Source organism: Micropterus salmoides, unplaced genomic scaffold (assembly GCF_014851395.1).
Source record: "Micropterus salmoides isolate LMB-PRFRI ecotype aquatic unplaced genomic scaffold, ASM1485139v1 Ms_hic_scaffold_21, whole genome shotgun sequence".
Lineage (NCBI taxonomy): Eukaryota > Metazoa > Chordata > Actinopteri > Centrarchiformes > Centrarchidae > Micropterus > Micropterus salmoides.
Window position 1 is genome coordinate 4788210 of NW_024041262.1, and position 25243 is coordinate 4813452.

At 40.9% G+C, this 25243-nt stretch overlaps 1 protein-coding gene across 5 annotated transcripts in view; it reads left to right on the forward strand.

Annotated features, from left to right (window-relative positions):
• myocd (myocardin) overlaps positions 1 to 25243 on the forward strand; it is a 122596-nt gene that overhangs the window by 34523 nt on the left and 62830 nt on the right. For all 5 annotated transcript variants that reach the window (XM_038735269.1, XM_038735270.1, XM_038735272.1 and 2 more), the window contains exon 3: positions 23172 to 23384. In XM_038735269.1, the coding sequence (XP_038591197.1) occupies positions 23228 to 23384 (157 nt within the window). In that variant the 5' untranslated portion in view covers positions 23172 to 23227. The remainder of the gene's footprint in view (positions 1 to 23171; positions 23385 to 25243) is intronic.

Consider the following 25243-nt stretch of genomic DNA (forward strand, 5'->3'; position numbering starts at 1 on the left):
CCAGCTGGGGTGATCAATTTACTCTAAATGAACTAAAATCTATAGATTTTTTTTTTAAACTTTCATTTTTTATCTAGGCATTTTTTATCTTTTCTAATCGATTTGTCCTACATTGAAATTAGGTTTAAAATAAGGCCTGACTTGAAGTTGACAAACCTCACCACTAATTACATCGAGTTATTGATTAAAGAAAGGTTTAGCTTATATCTGTATGAGATTTTGCAATGTCAAAAGTCTGATATAAAGTAAATATTCCAAAAAAAATGGCTTTCCTGCATCCCCACTTAAGAACACAAATTAACAGAACCTTCTGACATTGTAATAAACAGCTAAAGATTTTAGTAAAGAAGTTAATGAAACAAACAATTTTCCCCTTTAAATGCTAATACTTTATGTTTCAAACTCCTTACAAATAAATAAATAAGTTCTCATTTATGCCAAATAATATAGCTTGGCATTTTAACAAGAATGAGTCTCCTCATCCCCTTCGTAGTACAGACTGAAGCTCAGACACTATTTTATTGTAGCTGAATGTATTCAAAGAGCAAACTTTCCGAAATGCAGAAACCAAACTGGTTTACACTAAAGTCAACAAACGGTTTTCTTTGGACGAGGATCTGAACGCGTTTTCAGAAGTGCTGCTGAGATGCAGGCCAGGCCAGACAGGGAACAGGTTCAGCACGTTACACAGCCGCAGGAGATACATTACACAGATCGATCGGCATTGTTTCTTTGGCGAAAAGAGCTTTCCTGTGAAAAATAAGGTGACAAAGCGTGTTCTGTCTGTTTGTGCTGCAAAGACAGATGAGCACGTCTTCAAACACTCTCTTCAGGGCTCACACCTTACTGACAAAAAATACCTCTTTGATTTGAACGTGTTTTGGACTGATTTTGTTGTCTCTGTGTTTAACTTTCTGAATTCATGTCAACACATCGAGATTTCTCTCTCTCTCTCTCTTTCTTTTTCTCTCTCTCGCTGGCCCGCCTCGGAGGAATCTTAACACTAGCATTTTATACACAACATTCTTCCATGTAGAAGAGCCAGATACTAGAGCAGTACTTAGAGTAATGAAGTTGTTGAAACACTACGTCCCAATTTTTCACTTAGAAATATTTTACAGCCTTACATGCAAAGCTTACAAATCTAATCATATTTCTGGTCTATTTATAGCGTTGTAAAAGTGTAGCATAGGATAGTATTTGTAGAATTTGTTGTATTTCCCTGCAATCAGCTACAATTGTTGAAGGATATTTGAGTGGTGCGGCCATGAAAATGTCTCAGCCTTCCTTGACAGGGCTCTCACAGCAGAATGAGAAGCAGCAGGTCAGACTCGTTTGCTAATTAGCAGCCAATTAGAAAGCTGAGGTTTCAGCGTGACACCCTCAGTGTTTGTTTCCTGCTGGTGAGTGTGCACCACCGATATGACCCCACACCAGTATCCATGGTTATGCTGTGGATCGCTGCTCACTGGCCCTGTAAACACAGAGGGCCTTCACATGACACACACACACACACACACACACACACACACACACACAGAAGACAAGTGCTTAGTGTGGTTTAATATGCCCAGTGGCTTCAAACAGGATAAATCCAACAGGAAAGCTTAGATTTAACTTTTATTCCAGATTCCAATAAGACCGGTGATCTTTCCAGACAATATTAATTTGTCTATTTACTTGTGTTTTTCTTTTATCATATTTGTGAGTAACAGTGATTTATTTTTTATACCCTTTATTGTTGAAGCATCTGACCATTAACAGAATTTAAAAAGTGCACCAACTAAAGGACATGCGAGTAACAAAATAAAGATTCAAAACAGATTCTCTCAAGAAGAAGATTTCTGCAGGAGTGCTGTTAACACTAAAACTGTTGACACTCCCCAGCAGCAACTATCTGCATCTGAATCAATGAGGGCCTGTAGAAAATAAACAGTGCTCTACCAAATAAGCTGAATCTAATGTAACTTATTGGCCTCTAGTTTTGTGACAGTAGAGTACAGCAATATGTGCAAAGCCAGTGGCAACAAGACTGAAAAAGGTGCAGCTGCTTAAAAATGATCACCTGCTTGGGTTGTCCCTCTACCAGCCAGATCAGCCACTGATATTATGAACCTCATCATAGTTTGTCATATTTAAGAAGGAAAGCTCATTCGTTCCCATCCATTTCAAATGGTGTGCAAATAACAGACAATTAGACTAAACATGACATTTGTTATTTGTTGTTATTTTTCTCTGCCATTGAGGAGGCAGGAGATGTGGTGGATTATTTTATATGTCGAAAATGCTATCAACAAATCCTGGCTAGTTTTATAAAAAGAAATAAATGTGTAGCATTTCAAGACCTGCATTTTCTGATGTTATGTCAAAGAGAGCTACTGAAGTTAATGTCTACTGAAGTTAAGCCGTGAGATGTGTGTGAGCAGCGAGTTTACAATGTTGCACGAGCTCTCTTCTTCAAAATGAATTTACAACATGTCAAGAAAGGAAATAATCTCACACCTATTTTCCTTAACAAACAGAAAAATGCTGCTGTCACTTACACCTTCTGAAAGTTTCCCTCTTTCACCAAACTAATTGCCTTGTAAAACACACTTCATTCAAACTCGACAGAAAATAAATAAAGCACACCAAATCCGTCTTGGTTAGTTTTTCCACAGTTCCATCAGTCACCAACTCTGGTTTGGTCAAAATAAATCCCTAATTCACTGATTTAGATGTGAAAATATTTAGACTCTACATGCACTCCTTCTCTGATGCCCAAACTCCGTCTCACTCCTCTCCTGCTTGACGCCTCTCCTCGTCGCCTGAACCCGCCATGACTTTGTCGTCCCCGGAGTCCTGGTCGGATCCTCTGTAAATCACCTTGGTACTGTATTCCCTGTCGTCAAACTGAGCCCAGTTCTGTTACCCGCTCTGGACTCCAAGGCTACCAAGACCACTAAGTTAGCTGCACAGCTAATGGAGCTAACTAGCTTACAGCAGTTAGCAGCAGTTATGACGTGATATGTGAAATGCTGCCCTGTTTTTATGGAGAATGAATTTGACAGGTGGAGAGTAGTCTCAGTTCTTACATCTTTAACATACTGTTATGTTATCCACATTCATCTTAGTTTTCAGTTCAACATGGTTGACTCTATTTTTGTCCTATGATTTCAGCAGCCTATATTATTATGGGGACTGTCAGTCTGTGCGACTCTTTCCAGATAAGAGGAGAGTTATTTCTGTCACTTCTGTCACTGGTTTTACTGCAGTAGTGAACAGAGTGGGCAGAATATTTAAAACATTCCAAATCAGCATCATCACACAGCGTGGCTGAGTGGCCAGCGCAAATGGGAGGAGATACACTGCTGTTGTAGACCGTTCTCATCTCAGGGTGTCCAATACCAACCCTTTCAGAAAGAGTACAATGCTACGCATGTAGCCATGCATTTATACTTGTGCGTCAGTATGTTCGTCATTCTGCAATTACACCCCCACCCCCCGCTAGTCGGCAGTAGTGCTTCAGCGTCCACTGTTTTGACTTTTGCCACACGAGCACGCTAACTTCCGGTTTAGCCCTCCGCTAACGTGAATGGGGGTAAAATTGTTTACGTGCAGCTGGTGTAGCCTTTTGAAACGAGTGGATCACATTCTAAAAGTGAAACGAGTCATTTCGCTCGGGTTGTGATGGTCAAATATATTGATCCACCGTGTTAAAGCCACTGTTTTGGCCGCTAGTAAAAGTTACTTCAAAGCACGGAGCACTTCCTGTCTGCTCGGAGGCATTGGCTACCCAGCCGACCAATCACAGTACTTACGGTCCGCATTGCCTCGACGTGTAGTTACATTTTTGAGGAGGAGCATCGATTTGACGCAGAAGTATAAATTGCACTTTAGTCTCCTTAGTGTTACTGAGACATAGCAGACTGTGGCGTTTCATTATGGACGCTGAAGGGTACCTTTAACGTCAAATAATTACACTTTGTCATGCTGTCTTAAAGCGTGCGTAATGACGCACTGAGATGCGTTGGGCATTACCACCAGCTTACCGCTGTGAAACCTCAGGCTGTTAACCTGAGGTAACAAACCAGTTATGCTCAGGTGAACCATTAGCTGCCATGACAGGCACATTTAAACTTGTGAAAAAAAGTTGTGTAAAGCTTTTGAGACTCCAGAGGGAGCTGTGTGAAGTCTGATAAAGGTTGTCAGGTGATGTCAGCTGGCTGTCAACTGTTGGCGGTCAAGTGGAGTTGTGGATAATGTAGACGTCAGATTTTGACAAGGAAGAAGAATGTGTGGAATAAAAAAAAGATGAATGTATTTGTGGAGCTTGGGACAGAACACAGAGTTCTTTCTTTGCAGTTTGATGTTGTATGTAAGGAGTCTCGTCTGTGTAGTATATTGTAAATCCATGTGGGCAGGACGTTTGTTGTATGTGCATGACACAAATACAACTAACTGAGACAAATAATACATAAGATACTCTATAAGGTTTCAGACTTTACTTTCAATCTGTATTCATGAAAATCTCAATCCAGATAAAAATTCTTGAATTGATTCTCGAACGACACTGTAATCTCAGAAACATTCCTCTTTTGTGAGGGATTGTAATTTTTCATCTGTTGTCAGACTCTAATCACAGATCCCTGGTTACTTTTCAGCGCATTTATCCTTTGACAGCAATAAAACACGACAGGGACATTTCTTTCTCACATCCTAAATACCATCGCCACATCTCATCACAACTCTGCACATCCAAATAACAGCTCTCCCTTAATTTCACCTCTTCATCTGATCGCTCTTGTCTCGTCTTTTTCCTCCCACTATTTCTTCTCCTCTCTCCCCCCATTGTCTCCCTCCCCTTCCATCCCCGGGCCAAACTCCTACCACCTCAGGGCTCGCAGGGCTTATTTGGGTGCTGCTTCCCAAGAGGGTCCGTCCAAGCTGCATCGAATTCCGCTGGCGCTGGCTTTGCTTGTCTTGGAAATATAACAGAAATCACAAAAGGAAAAGAGCAAAGGAGATAAGATGTTACACGCGTCAGAACCTTTCTTTTATTTTCCAAATAGCATTAAACATGTGTGACAGCGCGCCGGGCCCTCCTTTGTTTTTATGGGTTTCTTTCATGAAATGAGGTCTTTCTTCACACCCCGCAACCAGGATGGTATCACTACTCTGCAACTATCTACAGCCTCTTGGCGAGATAGTGGGCCATTTTTAAAGCACAGCGTACAACAACAGAGTGAAAGAAGCACATATTTTACAGTTTGCGAATCTTTGAGCCTTGCCAATTAGACAAAACACAATCACCATATTAGTCCTCACGTATCTGCACTCATCACAAGTAGATATTTTTCAAGCTCCGTCCAAAGTACAGCTATTTATTATATTAGCAACATACAATTGAAACAGCAGGCTTCAATTTAGATGACATCATTCATTAGAAATTCCCACTGCACTTATCTGCATTAGATCTCTCTAAACACTCAGAGATGCAGAATTATTTCCTCTTGAATAAATATAACAAAGTGATGCAGTTTATGAGGTTTGTATTTATAACTATTTGGATATGTGAAGGCACACGTTAAACAGTAAACAGCATCAACTCATACACACCAAACACCACATGTGTGAACAGTCTGTGCTTTTATAAAACAAGTGCACAGGAATAGAAACGTGTTTTGAAGCTGATGTGACACCTATTAAACAAGAACAGCATCTTGCTAGTCTCCTTTCAGCCTCCCTTGTCTGATGAGGCCAGACCAGGCTCAGGTCTCAGAGACACGCCGACCCATCAATTCTTTCTTTTTCTTTTTTTTTTACCATTTGCAGATATACATCTATTCATAACCTCCTGAAAGAAAAGGACATTTTACAAAAAAATACACAAAAATAAACACACATGGCCCTCGTCAAGCAGCGTCGGGGTGAGGCGCTCCTGCAGCTTGTCACGTTTGAATGTTTGGGTGGAGGAATGTGATGGTGTGTGTCTCTTCTGCTTTGTGTATCTCCTTCTCCACTGATGATAAAAAGTCACGGTGGAATGGGACACTGTCATAAAATGCAGTGTCGTAGTACAGGTTGTCGTGCTATTTTCCAACTACAGGGAGACACATCAATTCATCACTGTCAAATTCTCTGGGAAAGCTTATGTTATTTATGTAGACACCTGGGCTGATGGTGGAGATGTTTGGTAGGCCTTGTTTCCCCAGAATTTAACGGTGTGGGATTGAGCTAATAGTAGGAGAAGCCAGCAGTTAAGGTGTCATTTTACTTCAGAGTGCTTGTTAGATAGTCAAACAGTGTCTGTCAGAACGGTGTGACATCCTACACTTTTGCTTTTTACATGTAGATGGATGACAAACTGGACATAGCTGGAAATATGAGCAGTCCGACAGTCAGAACAAACACCCAGTTTAGAGCAAACAAACAAATGCAAACTATTGGTATTTTCCAAACTGTCCCTTGTGAACATTCATCATAATTTACAGACTGGCTTTTCTAGTTTCATTTTCATCTATCATACTTGCCATAGATTTGCACAAACACAATTTCCCTGTGCAAAGTTAACTGCAGTGAGAAGGTGGTAAAGGCTCTCAATACTCTTGTATTTATGCTAACATATCAAAAGTAGGCTGTACAGTTTAAATGTACTTGACAGATACATGTAGCACTTAAGAAACAACAGTGACAGTGGCAAGGCAAAGCAAGTTTATTTGTGTGGCACATTTCGACAACAAGGAAATTCAAACATACATAAAACATAAAGGCAACAGGGAAATATAAAAAAGTTTTAAAAGAGTTTAAAAGAAAATAAAAACAGGCAGGTCTTTCACCTTTGCTTATTTTACTCCTTTGATTCCCTATCTCCCACTCCCTAAGGGGACTCTAACCCTTATTCCTTAGACACAGTCGTCTCTGTAAATCCAGATTGCCCACGCAACAAACTCTGGTAAAAGCGGTTGACAGCGGGCCCTGTCAACATGTAGGGACTCTAACCCTTTAACACTTAGGGACTCTAACCAGTGATCATTTCATTGTTCTTTTTGCAGAATATTTTTTTCAGAATAATTCCCAAAATTTAGAGGTCAGTCATTTGTGAGTAAAGCGACCTTAGGATGAACGTTTTTGGGGAAATTAGATTGTCTTGGAGAGGACTTCTGAGAGCCATCTAAAAGTAGTGAGGTAATGGCTGGTGAGCTCCGGTGGAGTTGCCAGGTCTGATTTTGGAGTCAGGTCTTAACATGGGGGGGAACCAAAGCTGGCGGCAAGTGTGTTCACTGTCACTCATAATTACTGTCACCCCACGGCTGCCGTTTCCTGGACCACTTCAGTTTGTTTTCTTGACTAAATGCATTTCAGAGGAGCGTTACATAAGCGCTCAGTGCTTCGAGGAATCTGCACGACAAGCGTTTAATGTTGTAGAAGTGACTGTATGAAAGCACCAAGGCCATGATGACATTTCATATTAGTGTGGCTAAATGGATATCAAAGATTGTCACTACAGAGGGGAACCTCCATTCTCATAAAACATCAGCTGCTGCCATGGTTGTTATGACGGTGTCAGTAAGAAGAGTCTGTGTTATAGACCACAGATGACATAAAGCAGATGTTTACATTATGTCTGGGATTTCAAGGTTTTTCATTTCTTTCCATACTCAAAGGTAGTATATGAGCTGCACTTGCAATACTTCACCCCACTGTCAGTCAAAATAAAGCAACTCCTAGCAAAGTGGAGTGGAGGTCTAGGAGGACAAATAGACTTAAATGTTAAGGTTTACAGTCTGTGTTTACGTGTGTGTGTGTTATAAATGTAGATTACATAATCCAGCAGTGTATAAGCGAGCATGTGTACAATCAAAAACTCACTCATGAAGTACGTGAACTATGGATGCTTTTGACAGTTGCCGAATCTGTATGAGCTCAGAGGATATTTTCATTTCTCTCCTTTAACCCTGGCTATTTTCCTGCAGTGACAAAGCTACTGTGAGCATTTACCCAGGAAACTTTTTGACTCCCAAGCCCCTAATGCTATGTAAATATTGCTTTTGAGGGATGTGATTCCTAGAACCGAGATCATGGAGACACATTATTATTAGCAATATTTGCGATGACTTAAAATAACAGATCGAAGATGTGCTAACTTCTCTCACACTCGGCGCTACGTCTGTACACTCCGGTCACAGAGTGCAGTGGGGAGCATTTTTGGGCTATTTCACTTCCAAACACAAACAAGACATCGATCACATTTACTTCAAATGAAGTAAGCTGTTCTCGTGAACACAAACAACTTTATTTGAATACCAAAATTGTGATATTATAATTTCTGGAGTAATACAAATGTTAAATAAGATACCCTGTATCTTAGAATATGACAGTTGAGATGTTTTGGCTAGTAGTGCACTTTCTGAAAATATTAGCTGAAAGAGACAAAAACTAAAGCTTGAAATTTGGAAGCTAAAACTGTACTTTTATATAACTCCTGACTCTTTGTGGACACAGAGCAATATAAAAACTAACAACAACAAAGAACTGTGTGCTGTATGCACACTATGTTTTATATGGTTATTACAGTTTTGATAAAATATACGTACCTATCACAATGGCTTGCATATATTTTACTTTAAACATTCAGTTCACCCAAAATTACATAAAAAAACATATATCCTCACTTTCCTCTAGTGGTTTCTAGTTGTGCAGATAGTTTTTTTTATATGTCCAGATTGAGAGTGGAGGTGAATGGAATTCTGCTTGTGCTCAAAACTTGACCAATACTCTTTCCGACTGGAGATGTTTGAATAGATTTTTCACATGTATTTTTCAGTGCTCTGAGCAGCACACATGACATTCCATTCAACTCAGTTGTATTGGCGTGAAAGCATAAATCTCAAAGATTAAAACAAAACCTGAACATATAAAAAAGTGTCTACGTACTACTAAGTATCCAGACATCATTTTTGTTTTTAGTTAAGGATTGGATAAGGTGATCACTGCCCACAGCACCATGACCACTCAGCCTGATTTCCAATTGTAACAAGAGTAACTGCTCCAGGAAGAGAGCCAGAATTAGAGTTAAGCTAACTCAGCTTGGACCATTACCGAGCCTACTCCTGGGACTAATGGGACTAATCTAGCAACTGTAAGTCAGAAACTGTAGCGCCCACATCTTCAGAGACCTGGCTCCATCACATCATCCAATCAAGCTATTGCACTCAAAGGGCGGACCATCTTCCTTCTCTGCATGTGTAAATGACTGTGTATATATATATATATATACACTGCTCAAAAAAATAAAGGGAACACTTAAACAACACAATGTAACTCCAAGTCAGTCTGATTGACAATCAATTTCACATGCTGGTGTGCAAATGGAATAGACAACAGGTGGAAATTATAGGTAATTAGCAAGACACCCCAAATAAAGGAGTGGTTCTGCAGGTGGTGACCACAGACCACTTCTCAGTTCCTATGCTTCCTGGCTGATGTTTTGGTCACTTTTGAATGCTGGCGGTGCTTTCACTCTAGTGGTAGCATGAGACGGAGTCTACAACCCACACAAGTGGCTCAGGTAGTGCAGCTCATCCAGGATGGCACATCAATGCGAGCTGTGGCAAGAAGGTTTGCTGTGTCTGTCAGCGTAGTGTCCAGAGCACGGAGGCGCTACCAGGAGACAGGCCAGTACATCAGGAGACGTGGAGGAGGCCGTAGGAGGGCAACGACCCAGCAGCAGGACCGCTACCTCCGCCTTTGTGCAAGGAGGAGCAGGAGGAGCACTGCCAGAGCCCTGCAAACTGACCTCCAGCAGGCCACAAATGTGCATGTGTCTGCTCAAACGGTCAGAAACAAGACTCCATGAGGGTGGTATGAGGGCCCAACGTCCACAGGTGGGGGTTGTGCTTACAGCCCAACACCGTGCAGGACGTTTGTCATTTGCCAGAGAACACCCAGATTGGCAAATTCGCCACTGGCCCTGTGCTCTTCACAGATGAAAGCAGGTTCACACTGAGCACATGTGACAGACGTGACAGAGTCTGGAGACGTCGTGGAGAACGTTCTGCTGCCTGCAACATCCTCCAGCATGACCGGTTTGGTGGTGGGTCAGTAATGGTGTGGGGTGGCATTTCTTTGGGGGGCCACACAGCCCTTTCATGTGCTCGCCAGAGGTAGCCTGACTGCCATTAGGTACCGAGATGAGATCCTCAGACCCCTTGTGAGACCATATGCTGGTGCGGTTGGCCCTGGGTTCCTCCTAATGCAACACAATGCTAGACCTCATGTGGCTGGAGTGTGTCAGCAGTTCCTGGAAGAGGAAGGCATTGATGCTATGGACCGGCCCGCCCGTTCCCCAGACCTGAATCCAATTGAGCACATCTGGGACATCATTTCTCGCTCCATCCACCAACGCCACGTTGCACCACAGACTGTCCAGGAGTTGGCGGATGTTTTAGTCCAGGTCTGGGAGGAGATCCCTCAGGAGATCAACCGCCACCTCATCAGGAGCATGCCCAGGCGTTGTAGGGAGGTCATACAGGCACGTGGAGGCCACACACACTACTGAGCCTCATTTTGACTTGTTTTAAGGACATTACATCAAAGTTGGATCGGCCTGTAGTGTGGTTTTCCACTTTGATTTTGAGTGTGACTCCAAATCCAGACCTCCATGGGTTGATAAATTTGATTTCCATTGATATTTTTTGTGTGATTTTGTCAGCACATTCAACTATGTAAAGAAAGGAGTATTTAATGAGATTATTTCATTCATTCAGATCTAGGATGTGTTATTTTTTGTTCCCTTTATTTTCTTGAGCAGCAATTTTTTTCTTCTTTTTATTACATTTTATTTTATAGTGTGTATTGTCTGTATACTACTCTATGTTGGTGTAGTATGAAGGGGCTACAACTTATATTTCATTGTGCAACCTTGTGTTGTAAAATGACGTTGATTCCTTCTTGAGTCTTTAATGACACACAAGAATGAAGCCACTGGTTGCCTCGAGATTGGGGAAAAAACAAGGCCAGGCCACTAGGGGAGATTTTCTTATCGATTCATCTGTTGATGACTTCTTCTATTGATACACTAAATGTCTAGGAAATGTCTTCAGATAGCTTATTTACGCAGTCATAGTCATTTATATTTGAGATGCTGGAACCAGCAACTGCTTGCAATTTTGCACAATTGACCTATTATTATTATGACAACAATTGATCTATTATCAACATTGTTGGCAACGAATTGAGAGACATACTGTGAATATTAATGTTTGTTGACAGGCAATAGGTCAGTACACCCGTTTAACACCAGCAGGGCTAGTTGCGAGACAAAGCTTTTCCCAATGGTCACTCATCTTTTACAATGGAGATTTGACTTGACTGTTACACCAAAAAATGTGTCTTGTTTTCCAACTTAGCCTGTTGTACATGGTGACACACGGCAGGACAAAAGCGAGGTAAACACACGGTAGCCTCTTAGCTTGCAGCCTGACAAACAAAGCCAGTATTAATTGTCAACAGAGGTTTTTTGAGACAGGACACTAAAGGAAGCTGGGGAATGCATGGAAATGCTTGAATGGAAAGTGGCAGAGTGGATTCCAGGGAGGTCTGGGGCTGTTTTGCTGCTGATGGGTATGGTGCGTTAAAGCTTGTCACACAAAGCCCAGCAGAAGTACACTCTCTGTAAACTTTCCGGGAGCTTTTTAAACACAGAGAGTGCCAGCCTACCCAACCAGAGACGGAGCAGGAGGCACAGCCAAAATGTCACAGTCACACATACACAGTCCGAACACACCATAACCATGGTGTGTTAGATTATACGGTTCCTTTGTATTTATATTACCTTATGTATTTAGATTACATGGCTTCTTTGTATTGGGCAAGTTAAACACACAGGCCATTATTCATGATGCCAGCAGGGAGCCTGTTCGGCAGCAGGGAGGCACTAGCAGAACATCACACTGTCCTCATGCTCAAACCAGGTATTAATTGCTTTTCTGTCGATGTGCTCTTTGCAGCCTATGCATGCAACAGGCGACCACTTAGAAATTACGCTGTAGGTACAACATGCTTAAATCCATAAAGATCAAATAGCCTGAGTTCTTAAGCAATCAACCGCAGAATAAAACATCACTTAGGCAGTCAACGCATAGATGCAATCAAAACACAACACCACAGCAGCTGCAGCCCACAAACGCATACAAATAAATGAGAGAGCTTCCACAGGTTTTGATGTTTGTTCGCTTCTGGAGAGAGGGTTACAACCCATCTGTGAGTGGTTTTTGATCAGCCTTGTGTGAGCGCTGCACACCTCAAAGTCTCCCATTGTCTGCTCTAGGTCCAGCATCTTTCTCTTTAGGTCAGTCTCAATGCATAACAGGGCTACAACTAACTATTATTATTATAAGTTACTCTACTGATTACTGAATTGTTTAGCCCATAGACATCTCAAGTGTTTGTTTTATCTGACCAACAGTCAAGAGACATATGACTATTGGGGTGCAATGGATTACAAAACTCTCGGATTGGATCATGTCACGGTTTTGAGTCACGGTCAAGATAATTTTTTGGATCAGAAGCTAATTGGCTCTGTCTGTCATCCCCACTCTGTAGTCTCGCTCCACAGTCTTCCCACAGCTCTATCTGATCGGTTAAAGGCAGCAGATATTGCTGAAGCTGGAATAAACAGAACAATGTTATGATCTATGATGACAAGCAATCCCACTGTCCAAGTTACACCACTGAAAACACCCCAAATCACCATTTCACTCAATGGAGGCGAAAGATGAATGTTCTTTTTCTCGAATAATTGTTGCAGCTCTTATGCATAATACGAATGTCCCACTCAGCCTCTATTATCCCACTGAGACCCTTAACTAGTCTTTTTAGCTTGGACAACAAGCTCTTAAGCGTCACAACTGTGACAAGAATTGTCAGAAATGACAGAAAGCTTGTGTAGAAGTCACTACTGAAAGATCCACCACGAGCGTAGCCAGACGTTGGTCGCACATCATCGTTACTGTCTTCCTAACATGCTCACTGGATGATGCATTAAAGCGGTAATCGATTAAAGTCGATGCCACCTCTGCCGAGGTATAATATGCGCTCTTGACAAATAGCAAGCTGTCTTGACAGTACTGACCTTTGTACGGAGAGCAGGAGACTCCAAAACAGAGAAAGCCTCGTAGCTTATCTGTGATGCACCATCCACTTTTATTTAACCCTCCTCTGTAGAAAGTGGAGTATAAAGTCTTCCAAAAAAGAAGATCAAGTTATGAGACAGGAGTCGTGGTACAACTGTACCTCTTGAATAATATGTGAACTGCTGATGAACCGCAAACTACAGTGGCCTTTTGCGTTCACACTCCTCGCGACCCGTTACGCTCTGCCAATGTCAGGCTGTGTCGATGAAATGATACGCCGCGCGCAATTAATAATTAAACACGAAGCAAAGATTCATCCACATTTCTCAAGGTCCACACAGCAGACCACCGTATCTAGTGGCCGGCGTATTTTATTGATGACAAGTTCCAGTTTCCGGCTGATAACTCTGTTACCTTGAACTTGACTTCCTGCAAAAGCCTCAGAGCTCTTTAAATTGGTCCTGTGTGTTCCTGTGAGTTGGATCAGCTTTAGCCCAGTTCAGAGAAGGCCATGGTCACTTCTCCTCCCTGTACTTTTATCTATTCCCTTGTATTTTTCATCTTGTTGTTTAATCTTTAACTCTCTTAGTTTGAGAAAGACAAAGAATGTGATGAATTCTACGCACTGTTTTGTCTTACTCCTTACATCAAATGTCGTCTTCCTGCAATTTTTTTAACGATGGCAATAAAAAGTTTCAACACGTGCATAGTTTGCTTGTAAATACCTTCCCACCATGTGTAGTGGATGACATGCAGGATGAGGCCTGATACGTATGGGGTGAACACAGGTAGAAATTGCACTGTAGCCGTGACAAAACATGTCAAACACAGACCGTTTAAGTCTCTGCATGTCTGTTTGTGTATCTTGCTGCACGGGACTTCCAGTATTTATATTTGATATATTTAGACCTCTGGCCTCGTCAGGTTGCCTTCCTCTGCAGCTCAGCTGGGTGCTGGAACATGCTTTGGCACCAGGGCGGGAGGGACATGGAGGGGAATCTGCTTAGGGCTCTTAATTTTGCAGTAATATTTCCTCATCCACCACGTGCCACAGCCTTTGAAGTATTTGGTGAGTTCTGAGGGCTGGGCAAGATTGAAAGATGATGGATTCATAGAAAGCGTGTTTTTCATAACACTCTGGACACATCTGGTGAACTGTAAAATATTAACGGATCCTCTTCTCTGGAATATCTTAATCTCTCTTGGCATGTGCAACCAGACAAGACACGACGCAAGCCCCAGCCGCTGCACACCATACCAGTTAATTTCTGTTAAATGTGTGCGTAAGTGGGTCTGGGACATCTTCCACTGTTTTCACTGCGAAAAGTGTTGATGAAACACCCATGGCTCGATTCCTCGTGTGATTGATGTGGATAAAGGCCGTCAAGCTAAACAGTTTGAAGGAGGGGAATACTAGAAGCCCAGCTGCATTGACAAGAGTAGAAACATGTCAGGCTGACTGCAGCTCCTCACTTACCCTCTCATACTAATCACTAAATTCACACACTTACTGCCGCCATTTGACAGAAGTTTGGAAGATGTGTTGGAGCCACACTAAGCAAGATTTTTTTTTCCCCGGTAAAAATAAACACAAATTATCAGTCTAAATCTCAAAGTAGCGCTGCAACAAAGAAATGTACATCACCAAATCGAAGCCCTGCAGATATGCTGTGTTGTGGTATCGGATTTGGACAGTTCTTCACATAAAGAGACGAAACAACATAAAACTTGAGAGCTAAATGCAAGAACCTTCCTAAGTAATAGAAAACAAAGTCCAGCCTAAGTACATTTGACTCATTATACCAACAGTTAGTAAAAATACTTTTGTTTTTACATTACATTACTCTGACACAGATCACACAGATGACTTGAGTCTTAAATCTGAGGACTTGACTCAATAAAATAAAAAGACGTGTAACTGGACTTTGACTTTAACACCAATGAATCGGGACTTTCTGACTCGGAATGAATTGATTTCCTTTTTTAAGGCCAAAGATGAAACATTACGTTGTAAAAAAGTGTGCAGCCAGCGAGTCACCTCTGTGTTTAAGGTGCATTAGTCAGTGCAGACCAGCAGACGGACAACCGATGGTACCTTGGGTTTTCACATTTGAATGCAAAGACTCTGCTGTGGTCGACAAAAACAACATTCAGTTAAGAAACAACCAAGACGTTTTCTTTTAAATGTTTTTAAGCATATTTAAACATTTATTATTTCTTTAAATTTACTGTATCAACTGTTACTCTACTTAAAATGGCATTTGGTGAGACCGCTTAATGAATTGTTAAGGACTCAAAACACAAAGTTTGGGATTTGGACTCAGAACTTAATAGCAAAGCCTCAAAACTTTCACGTGACTGGCAAAACATTGACCGTATCCAACCTCTGCTTTCAGAAGGAGCAAAGAGATCATTATTGTAAGTACACATTCGAATTACAAATGAACCTTACTAAGCGTCTCAACAGCGGATAATAAATGTAAACATAAAGTTGCGTGGTGTTCAGTTTTTCCTGATTTCCATCAAAAATACTTTTTATTTTTTGACACAGTTTAATATGATGATCACCTGGATTTTATGTTTCCATGAATCTCAAAGCTTTTGTGTCAAACCAGGGCCTTTGCTATAAAAAGATAAAGTAAGGAGAAAAAACAAATGAGCTCCTAGTCAAGTATATGTTATTTTTAAAATAAGAATGACTTCACAGACGTTTGTGGTATTAATTTTTTAACCAGTTTTTTTGACATTATAATTGACAATATAAACACAGATATATTTCCAGATTAAAAACAATTATATATTGTATTGGTACTGTTGTGCTGCCGTATGGAAACCCCTGTATGACACAGACATCACACCAAACTCCTCTTTCATGTCGCCGTTCTTTTACAATGTGTAGCAAAAACAGTTATTGTAGCCTCCCCTTGTTTATTTGAAACATCTGACCTTTCAACTTTCTCCAACGCTCTATCTGCCATAAGTTACAGCAGCTCTGTGTATGCATCAACTGTCACCCGCTGCTTTTAGGAGCCTTCTAGACTAAACCACATTGGTCATAAAATAGGTAAAAGTAACAAAAAAATGTTAGGCTTGTTTAAGGCAGTTTCAAATGAATAAGCTTAATAATCCCAGGTCCTATCATAAATCCAAGAATGATCTGGGGCTGAGAAGGTGCAGCGATAGCCTACGTCATTTTATCTTCGTATCTTATTGTTTTGTTTACATACTTAAGGACTGCTGAGCTGCTGAGTTTAATTTTTTTACTTCCCTGTCATGGGTGTGTTCTTTCTGTAGATATTTTCGCAGATTCTTTCATTTATTACCTACTTGAACTTTTAAGATTGCACAGCACTATAACACTGTCATCATTTATAAATCCCGTAAATGGGAGATGAAAAAAGGCCACTGGACTTTTTTGGAGACTTCTTCAAAAGCCAGGCTCTGTGTTTACAGGTTGAGAAAGGGCTGGGCTCAGGGCTGTGGAGCCTGCAGTCTTTTACAACATTGTCTTGTCTGTCACTTGACAGTTGACTGCCGTACAGCTACCCCCCCCCCCCCCCCCCCCCCCCCCGTTAGCAAACAGTCCTGTTATATTTTCCGTTCGAAAAATCCTAGGGGTCACCAGTGTGTCTGACTGTGTTGGCTGAAGCCAGATGGGGGTTTTCCTATAAACAAGTGTACAGGCAGTATTTATACAGACTGTGGCACCTGACGCCATAACACTCATGACACTCTGTTTAGTGGCCAAAGTTGCCATAAGTCACTTTAGAGAATTAAGTAAATATTTTCATTATGGCCATGCCATTGTTTATTATAGAATGGCAAAAGTTCTAAATCTTGCCAAATCCTCTGTTAAAAAATCATTTAATAACAACTTGTCTAAAGTGAAGCGCCATGTACATGGAGTTGATTCCTTTTCACTATTCGCAAGTCTATTTAGTTTCAAACAAATCCAGAGACACCACCTGTTTCAACAGCAGTGTGAGTAAAGGCTCAGGTTAGAGCAGAGCATTACACAAACCATAGACTGAAAATATTGGCTGCTTATTCCAATTTTTGCTACATTCACAGGAGGATAAAAGCATACCGCTGGCCTGTTGAGAGGCACATTGTCTTGTTCAAATACAGTTTGTCACCCATCACAGATACAGGCTCACATTCCACTCTACTAAGTATTATCATGCTGCTGGATTAAAGCAGCATGAGACATGAGGATGCACTGTACAGTATTGGATGCTGAAATTATTGGAGATTACCACTTGGCTTGGTGATGGTGTTAGGAAGAGTTCAGTCTTGGAGAAAAGCCTTTAAGATAAAAGCATTCCACTAAAGAGTGTTGGTCAGTTAAACTTTTGGTGGAAGTCATAAACAAGTGGACCTGTATTATAACAGCACTTTAGCAAAGCTGGAAACGGCCAATTATGGTGCTCCCATCACAATGTGTAAAACAAATGTTGTTAAGCAGGGCTCAAGAAGGAATTATCATAATGAGCTCAGCTGGAGGATCCCCCATATTGATTGCAACATAAATTCACAATCATCAGTTGGAAATCCTGGACTAACCCCAACATAAATATTACAGGCCACGAAAGCCTCCCGTAAATTTGGCTCGCCTTCAGCTCGGCTGGTGGTCGCCTGCAAGCCCCAGAGAGTGTGAGAGGAGCATGAAAGAGACAAAAGCAAGGAAAACATACCAGATGTGACCGCTCGAATGAATAATTTATCAATGAGGGACGTACAGGACCGATGAACAGATTCAGGGAAGGCTAAATGTGTGAATCCTTGGCTCGAAATATAAAAACCTAGAAACAGAAAGGGCATTATAATTCACCATGAAATACTGCAATCTCTGCTTTTAGTCCAAGTTAAATAAAATAAACGCTCGATTACAGTAAAGCTGCTCGAGCCACGAGAGATTGTGTAATGACATTATTAGTGCATAGGCATACTATAATAGGAGGTAGACTACTTGTAACCAGCAGCCTGCCTTTGGTTTTCATATAATTTAAAAGGAATTGCTGTATATTTTTCCTATGTCATTGTCAAATGAATGAGATGAGATAACCTCTGTGCTTTCTGGCGCCACTGGGACCACTTTTTGTCTTGTTTTCATCTGTAATTCAGCAGCACTTAAAAGTTCAACTTAACTTCTGTTTTTCACTACTGGCTGGAGCACATTATAGCCCTCTGTGGCTTATGAACATTGATACATGTTTTTTCCTGTTTTTCAACAGGCCCACATGGTGTTGGTATTGTTAGCAATTTAAGACGTCACTCCCTTCGTTGAATTTAGCTTTTTTGGGGGGGGGGGGGGTCCATCACACTGTTAAGTTTGCCTTCCACTTAGAAAGTGGATATGTCCCAACTTTCCAAATATATATGCCTCAAAGTGGCAAACTAGCTTGTTAGTTATACCAGCTTCTGATAAGTCATCGGTAGCTTCTCGTTGCCGTTGTAAAACAAAACACGTCAGCATATTTGAACAATTCATCCAAAATATTGTCATCTTTAGCTTCAGATTGCTGTTAGCATTGAACACAAAAACATTTGAAGCTTGGTAAGCGAATGTTTCTTGCTGAAATACATCTTGGAATCAACTTTCCCCCTGAAGTTTTTATGTACATATGAAGATATTTTCTAACATAGTCCCATGTTCCAACATTGTTAATTCCAGAAGAAGGGGCACTCGAAATAGCCCCTCCCATTTGCACATACATAAAAATACCAGTACCAACATTGTCAGTGGGTAATAAAAATTCATGCCCCTGGAAAATATGGGTGGTGCCGTAGAAAAAATTAACAAAACTTCACTATTTTTTGTTTTTTACAATTTAAAAAATATGTACACAAGTTGAAGACTGATGCTGATTCCTTGCAAAAAATTAATGAAATTAAATGAAAATAAAAACAGTGTTCAATACTAAAGGATTTATAATAATTGAAAAATGACAGTGTCTCACCACACATATTTTTATCTCACACCACTACACCACTGACAACATCTGCCATCTTGAAGTGTGACATCACACAAGCAAGCTCTGTGACCAATAACTTAGACACTGCAAGGTAATAAAGATTAACATCCGACCATGCAGATAATATAGGAGATGTTGTAAACATCCAGAGGAAAGTGACTGCCTGCCCTTCCAGTCACTCCTTAATCTGTGAGTCATTAGGGAGAAGGGCAGATAATACGACGAGGATTTGGCCCGGCCTAGGCAATCGATAAGAGGACAACTGTTAAGTGGAAAAAACCTATCTGCTCATCTTGATGGAGCTCCAAGTGCCACGTGTCTTGGCTCGTATTGTGTTGACACAGAGATACAGGCCACCATTCACTCAACACTGCCTCCGATAGCATCGCTCTACAACCTGGTTCTTTTGAAGAAAGCCTTGTTTTCCTTTTGTCTTTTTTTCCATCCACACGTTTCCCTTCATGCCTGTCAGAAAATGGGCATTTTTTCTTCAGTAAATTCTAAAACCAGCAGGTTCACCGATAACTGAAATTGATAACGCTGATAAATCATAGTATGAACTTCATTGTTGTCGTCTCTGTGTCTTTGTTTTCCTCTGCCTGTCTCCACCGACTCCCAGTGGGGGTTGTCACTGTGGTATAAATTGTCAGAGTGGGCCCTATCTGTCTCTGGGTGGGCTCTGGGTGGGCTTTTAAGCCAAGCCCATCAGTTAAGGCTTCATTAAAAAGGTTCCTCCTGATGCTCCATGCTTTTAACAGACTATGATTTACTGTAACTGTTGTCTTGTTTCTGAGGTAAATGCACGGGTTTGTTATTGTTTGCCCCGGCTGATGTTTATGTACAGTATAGCATGCAACTCCTTTTTGTTTCTTCAACCACACTATCTGTGTGTCAAGATATGGCATGAGTAGACGCAGTGTCTTCAGCATTGTTTCCCAGAAGAGGCGAGTCGAATCCCAGAAAACTGCCCTTTCTGAGTTTGTTTACAACAGAACTTGCCACAAAAATACATTTTGTTCAAATTCATGTCCTGTGAGGGGTAAAGGTCAGTAAGATAACTGAAGGCTTTCAGGCGATAACCTTTTTGTTGTACAGTCTGTGGTCATAACTCAGGCAGCCATGTCCAGTGTGCTAGACTTTATGGACACATTTGAACAGACATACTGTAGCTGACTTCTCTACTGGTTTTGACCAAGGACTGGGAGTCACACATAGATATAGACACAAGTTTTTAATCCTAGAATTGGATTTACCACAATCTTGGCAATTAATGAAGAAAAACATCACGAATGTGGGCAGATACCCAGCTAGCCTGCTGGGTCTGGGCCGCCTTTGGCCTCCATGTGGCTGCCACATTCAGCTGGATTTTTTGGTGGACTGAAAATCACCTAAAGTTAACAACACTCAAGCTAGTTCTTGGCCGGTGGAATCAGCCCAATTTGGCAGATTCTCGGCCATCATTCATCATGAGTCACCAGATTTAGATTGCTTTTGGGCCGTAACATTTTGGCGAGCCGGGAAGCGAGTGGAGCCAGGATGAAGATAGGACGAGGAAGTAACAATCAATTTGGCTGAGGTTTACTGGCTGAGGTACTTGTCTGATACCTTTTATATATATGCATTGACTTTTTATAGTGGACATTAATGGTATCCATTTGCAGTACAGTATGTACAGTAACACACTGACAAGAAATACATGGTGGTCAATTCAATCCAATAAAAACTGCACACCCAATGCGTTCAGTGAAAATGGTTATCTCAGATAAACTTCCCATATTGCATGGGTGTTAGTCTGAGCCTGGCTCAGCTTTAACATCTTTTCCATGAATGAGAGGAAATTATGTTTTGAAAAGGATCTTGGTGGCTTTCACAATATACTGGAGCTAATTATTCAAAGTGTGATAATTCACAGTCATTGTGAATGCGTGTGATGCTCAGGAAATTGTCTTTATACCTTTTCAGATGTTTCTTTTGTAATGGGGTCACAACAAGATACCAAAGGCTGTAATGTCATGACCAGTGATGGACAACACTTTAATCAACTTCTCACTACACTTTACTCCATGAAAAAGTAATTACATTACAAATTTACTCAGCAGCCAAAGTAATGCCTTACATTACTCGTTACTGTACCTTGGTTACACAGCTCAGCTGTGTCAGAGATGCTTCTGAAACCTCCACACCTACACGTCACATCTTTTGTATTCAAAGTGTAGAAATAGAAAACAGGCACTGTGGTATAAAAAGCTACTTAGCCTCGGTGACCACACACAGCTCTTCAGAGGTCCCGACTTCAGCTGTGGCGTTCACCCACACTGCAACTCTGAGCAAACTTACTGACTGCTGAATGTCCACTTCTCTGTGGCGGACATTAGCAAGCCAGCTAAGAACCTGTAAAGAAGACGACTTTGGAGTTGCAATCCTGAAATCTGTTGGCTGGTGGCTGCTGTTAGAGAACCAGGAGGCATTGTTAGCGTTTTGTCAGGCACCATCTTTTGTCAAGCGCCATGGAGTGGGTCCCCATTTTGTGTTGTGCACACACACAAGGATGCATATGCACATCTGCCTACTGAGTGCTGGTAAACATGGATGTAAACAATGCAACTTTAAGTGTAACAGAACATTTTTAGAGGCTACTAGTCAGATTTGAACATCAATACAACATCACTAGTTGCTTTGCCTGCTGTTCAGTAAGGTTCTCACAAAAGGGAATTGAGCTTCTGTCAAGCCACAGCTATGTGCTGTAATATCATGTAAATATTCTGAACAGCAACAACTATTTTTCTACAAAATTCTATGCAGCTGGAGGAAACATAATATTCAATACCATGTTTGTTTGCAGAGCAGCAAAATGTTGATAGTGAACATGTCTGCAAAATGTTCACTGTAAATGTTTTTCTTGTTTTCTGTATATTATCCACTTGTGAAGCCATGATTAAGGTTTGACAAAGTTCAGGCAACTAAAACCACTTGGTTGAGGTAAATTGTTATTCCAAATCATGCATATGAATGTTATTTAGAGGAGACAGGCTTACAACATGGTTTTTTCTCTAATTTTCTGGCTCCTAAACAGGCTAGCTTTTATGCAGCCCATACACATCAGTGGCTTGTAGATCTGTGATGTAACTGAAAAGCCTCTTGTACTTTTGGCTGAAGTAAATATGAAGTGACTTTTTAAAGTTTTGATTCTTATTTTCTTTGCATTGGTAACAGCTTTTCTGGGATTTTAGTTGACCTTAGATGCCCTCAGCCCATTTCTATATGCTGTAAGTATGCTGTTCGATCCCCAAATACTATTTTTCTTGTTGCAAAGATTCTGTAGTAAAACTAACCTTGATAATATCCTAACCTACTGAAGGAGCCTATGGGAAAACGTGCTATTTTTATTGGGCATTACATACATTTATGATAGTTTTATTGTCTTGTAAGCATATGGGCTGTTCTCCAAACAGAGCTTATTAAAGAAAACAGAAATGTATGTTTGTGGTGCCCTATGGAGCAGGGCTCAGGACGTGATGTAGTGTATGGATCGTAGACAGGCCGCACAGCAGACTTGCCTTGTCTGGGATCTGAGTAAGAGGCTCATTTTTCACATCGACACCTTGTGGGGGCTCTCTAAGCTACTGAATCCACAGAGTAGATGTGTTTAATGTTTGTTCAGGAGGTAGGAAGGTCTGCTCTTTGTAAATTGTGTAAATTGATAAGTTGGCAGCGGCGGAGGATAGTGGCGGCTGATGGAGGGACGCATCCGTGAGGTTGAAAGCGGGCTTAAAGCTCTGTAAACAAACAGGCACGCGCTCGGCCGTCTGCCTGAGCTGAGATGGACCTCTGAAAAGAAACAATACAAAATCTGGAACTTGTGTTGTATTCTGCAAACACTAACATGGCTGTTCTCCAGCTCGCGGCCCCAGCGGAGGATTTTTCAAATGCAAACATTTAAATGACTGTTTGCTGTGTCTTTCGTGCAAGTTCAAACTCAATTAATGTTGGCTCTCAAACTGTTACAGCTGACTGAGGTAGTAGTCAGAGTCAAGTGCCCTCACTGTGATGTGCCTTCGTTGTGTCTTATTCTCTTTGAAAGGGGAGTTGAGGTGACCCAAGAAGAGATGTCATCTACCGGGGAGTGAAGTGTGGGCCATGAATGCTGTGAAGGTCCTGGTCAATGGTCCAGAGGATAGACAGTGTCCTGGACACCTGCAAAGAGCTGCACAGGGTCATGGAGATGCTGGGCAGCTGATGGAGAAGACAAACCATGTACTGAAGAAGCAACTGTCATCAACAGAGGGTCAGAATGGTAAGCTCAGATGATACTTATTTTTATTTTTATCTTGAAACAAAGGGGACCTGTCCTTCAAATGTGGCTGTGATGTCAGCCAGTTAATATTATTATCTTTCAGAGGTTTTAATCTTTGAAGATTTTACCCTGTATAATATTGCTGTTTTTTTTTAAATAAAATAATAATAATTATAGAGAGACAAACCCACCATTAGGTCCCAACATTCGTCTGAGTGCTGATCATATGAGTACTCACGATTAGCCGCCATGACAGTGTGGCTACAGAAAGCTACATATGTACCACAGCTGGGCAGGAGTTCCTATAAAGGTTCTTGCTCTTAGCAATGGCGTCCAACGTGATCGAATAAATATTTTTGCCAAATTTAGAAGAGCTTTAGTCGTTTGGCTTGAGAGAAATTCGATTTGTGTTTTTGTCTGTGCTCCTCTCAGTGGTTTGTAGTGTGTTTAGCAATGCTGGAAACAAAATCTGGTGGTAGTTGTGGGTCTTGTTGTTGCCAGACATGGTCAATCTATTTCCGATCAAACTGCACACACACACACACACATCAAATAAATAATGTATGTATGATGTTTTTTCTGAGCTGTCATAAATCTCTCCTAGAGCAGATCTAATTTTAGACACAAAATTATTCATTTTGATTTTAAACTTCCAGCAAAGCAAGTTCATTGATCAATCTTACTTCATTACTTTTTTTCAATCCTCTGTATTCCATTGTGCAAAAGTTCATTCTTCACAATGGAAACAGTGAAAAAGAGGGTTTTTTTGTCAAACATTTCATACATTTCGGTGCTTTAATGTCATAACCAATTAGCATCTTTACTGTTTCCTGTGCTGTGGGAACAATTAGAAATGTTTGTTTGAATATACTGATTTTGCTCATAGTATCTCAAACTTGGATTGATACTTTTCACAAAGAAAAGTGTCCGTGCGGTATGTCTGAATGTAAACACAGTGCCATAAACAGTGTTCAGGAAGATACAAAGACAACAAAAAACAGAGATAAGCCAACAAAAAAGTGTATGTATTATGTACAGAGAAGTAGGTATGAAAAAATAGATACGCACAGTATAGGCATAGTAGTATGTCTATAAACAGGTCAAACTGTTACAGATAGTATAGTATGCAGAATGCAGGAGTAAACATTTATTGCGTAATAAGTACCTTTATATATTTGTTTTATTGTCATAATTACATTGTATTGTATACCTTATTCTATTGTATAAGTGTGCCATCTGCTTGTGGTGATTTCTCATTAATTTGCATGTTATAATTGGAAGTCCTAATTTTAGCAACATTTTTCCATTGGTCTCTCTAAGGAAAGGGAAATGTTTCATGTTTGCTGTTCACCTTCAAATGCCGCAGTCATTATCCAGCTAGCTGCATACACAAGGACTTGTTGATGTCTTGGGCATTCAGTTTCATGGACAGTAATGGTAGCCTTCAAATGATTGATGAAGTTGTCTTAATCAACTAAAAAACACACAAACAAGCCCACCTCAATTTATATGGACATTATTGTTTTATTATCTTTAGAAAATTGCATCAAGAGTGATTTAAAACCAAATCACAAGTCATATTTCAGCCAACAAACATACAGCAGGTAAATAGGTAAGTATGCAAGTCATACATCTTTGCCAAGAAAGTCCCCGGGCCAGATAAAACAAGGTTGTTTGAACATTTTATTGAGTCCATCTGATGATTAATCCATTCTGAAATATCTCTGCTTTTCAGCTTCACAGCCCAAATCAACCTGGCTTAAATGCTGCTCGCATCACAGGGCTGAAGGTGAAAGCATCCGAGGAATCCTGTGATTTAAATCGGTATTTTTAGACAGATGTATCCCCGCGGACTCTCA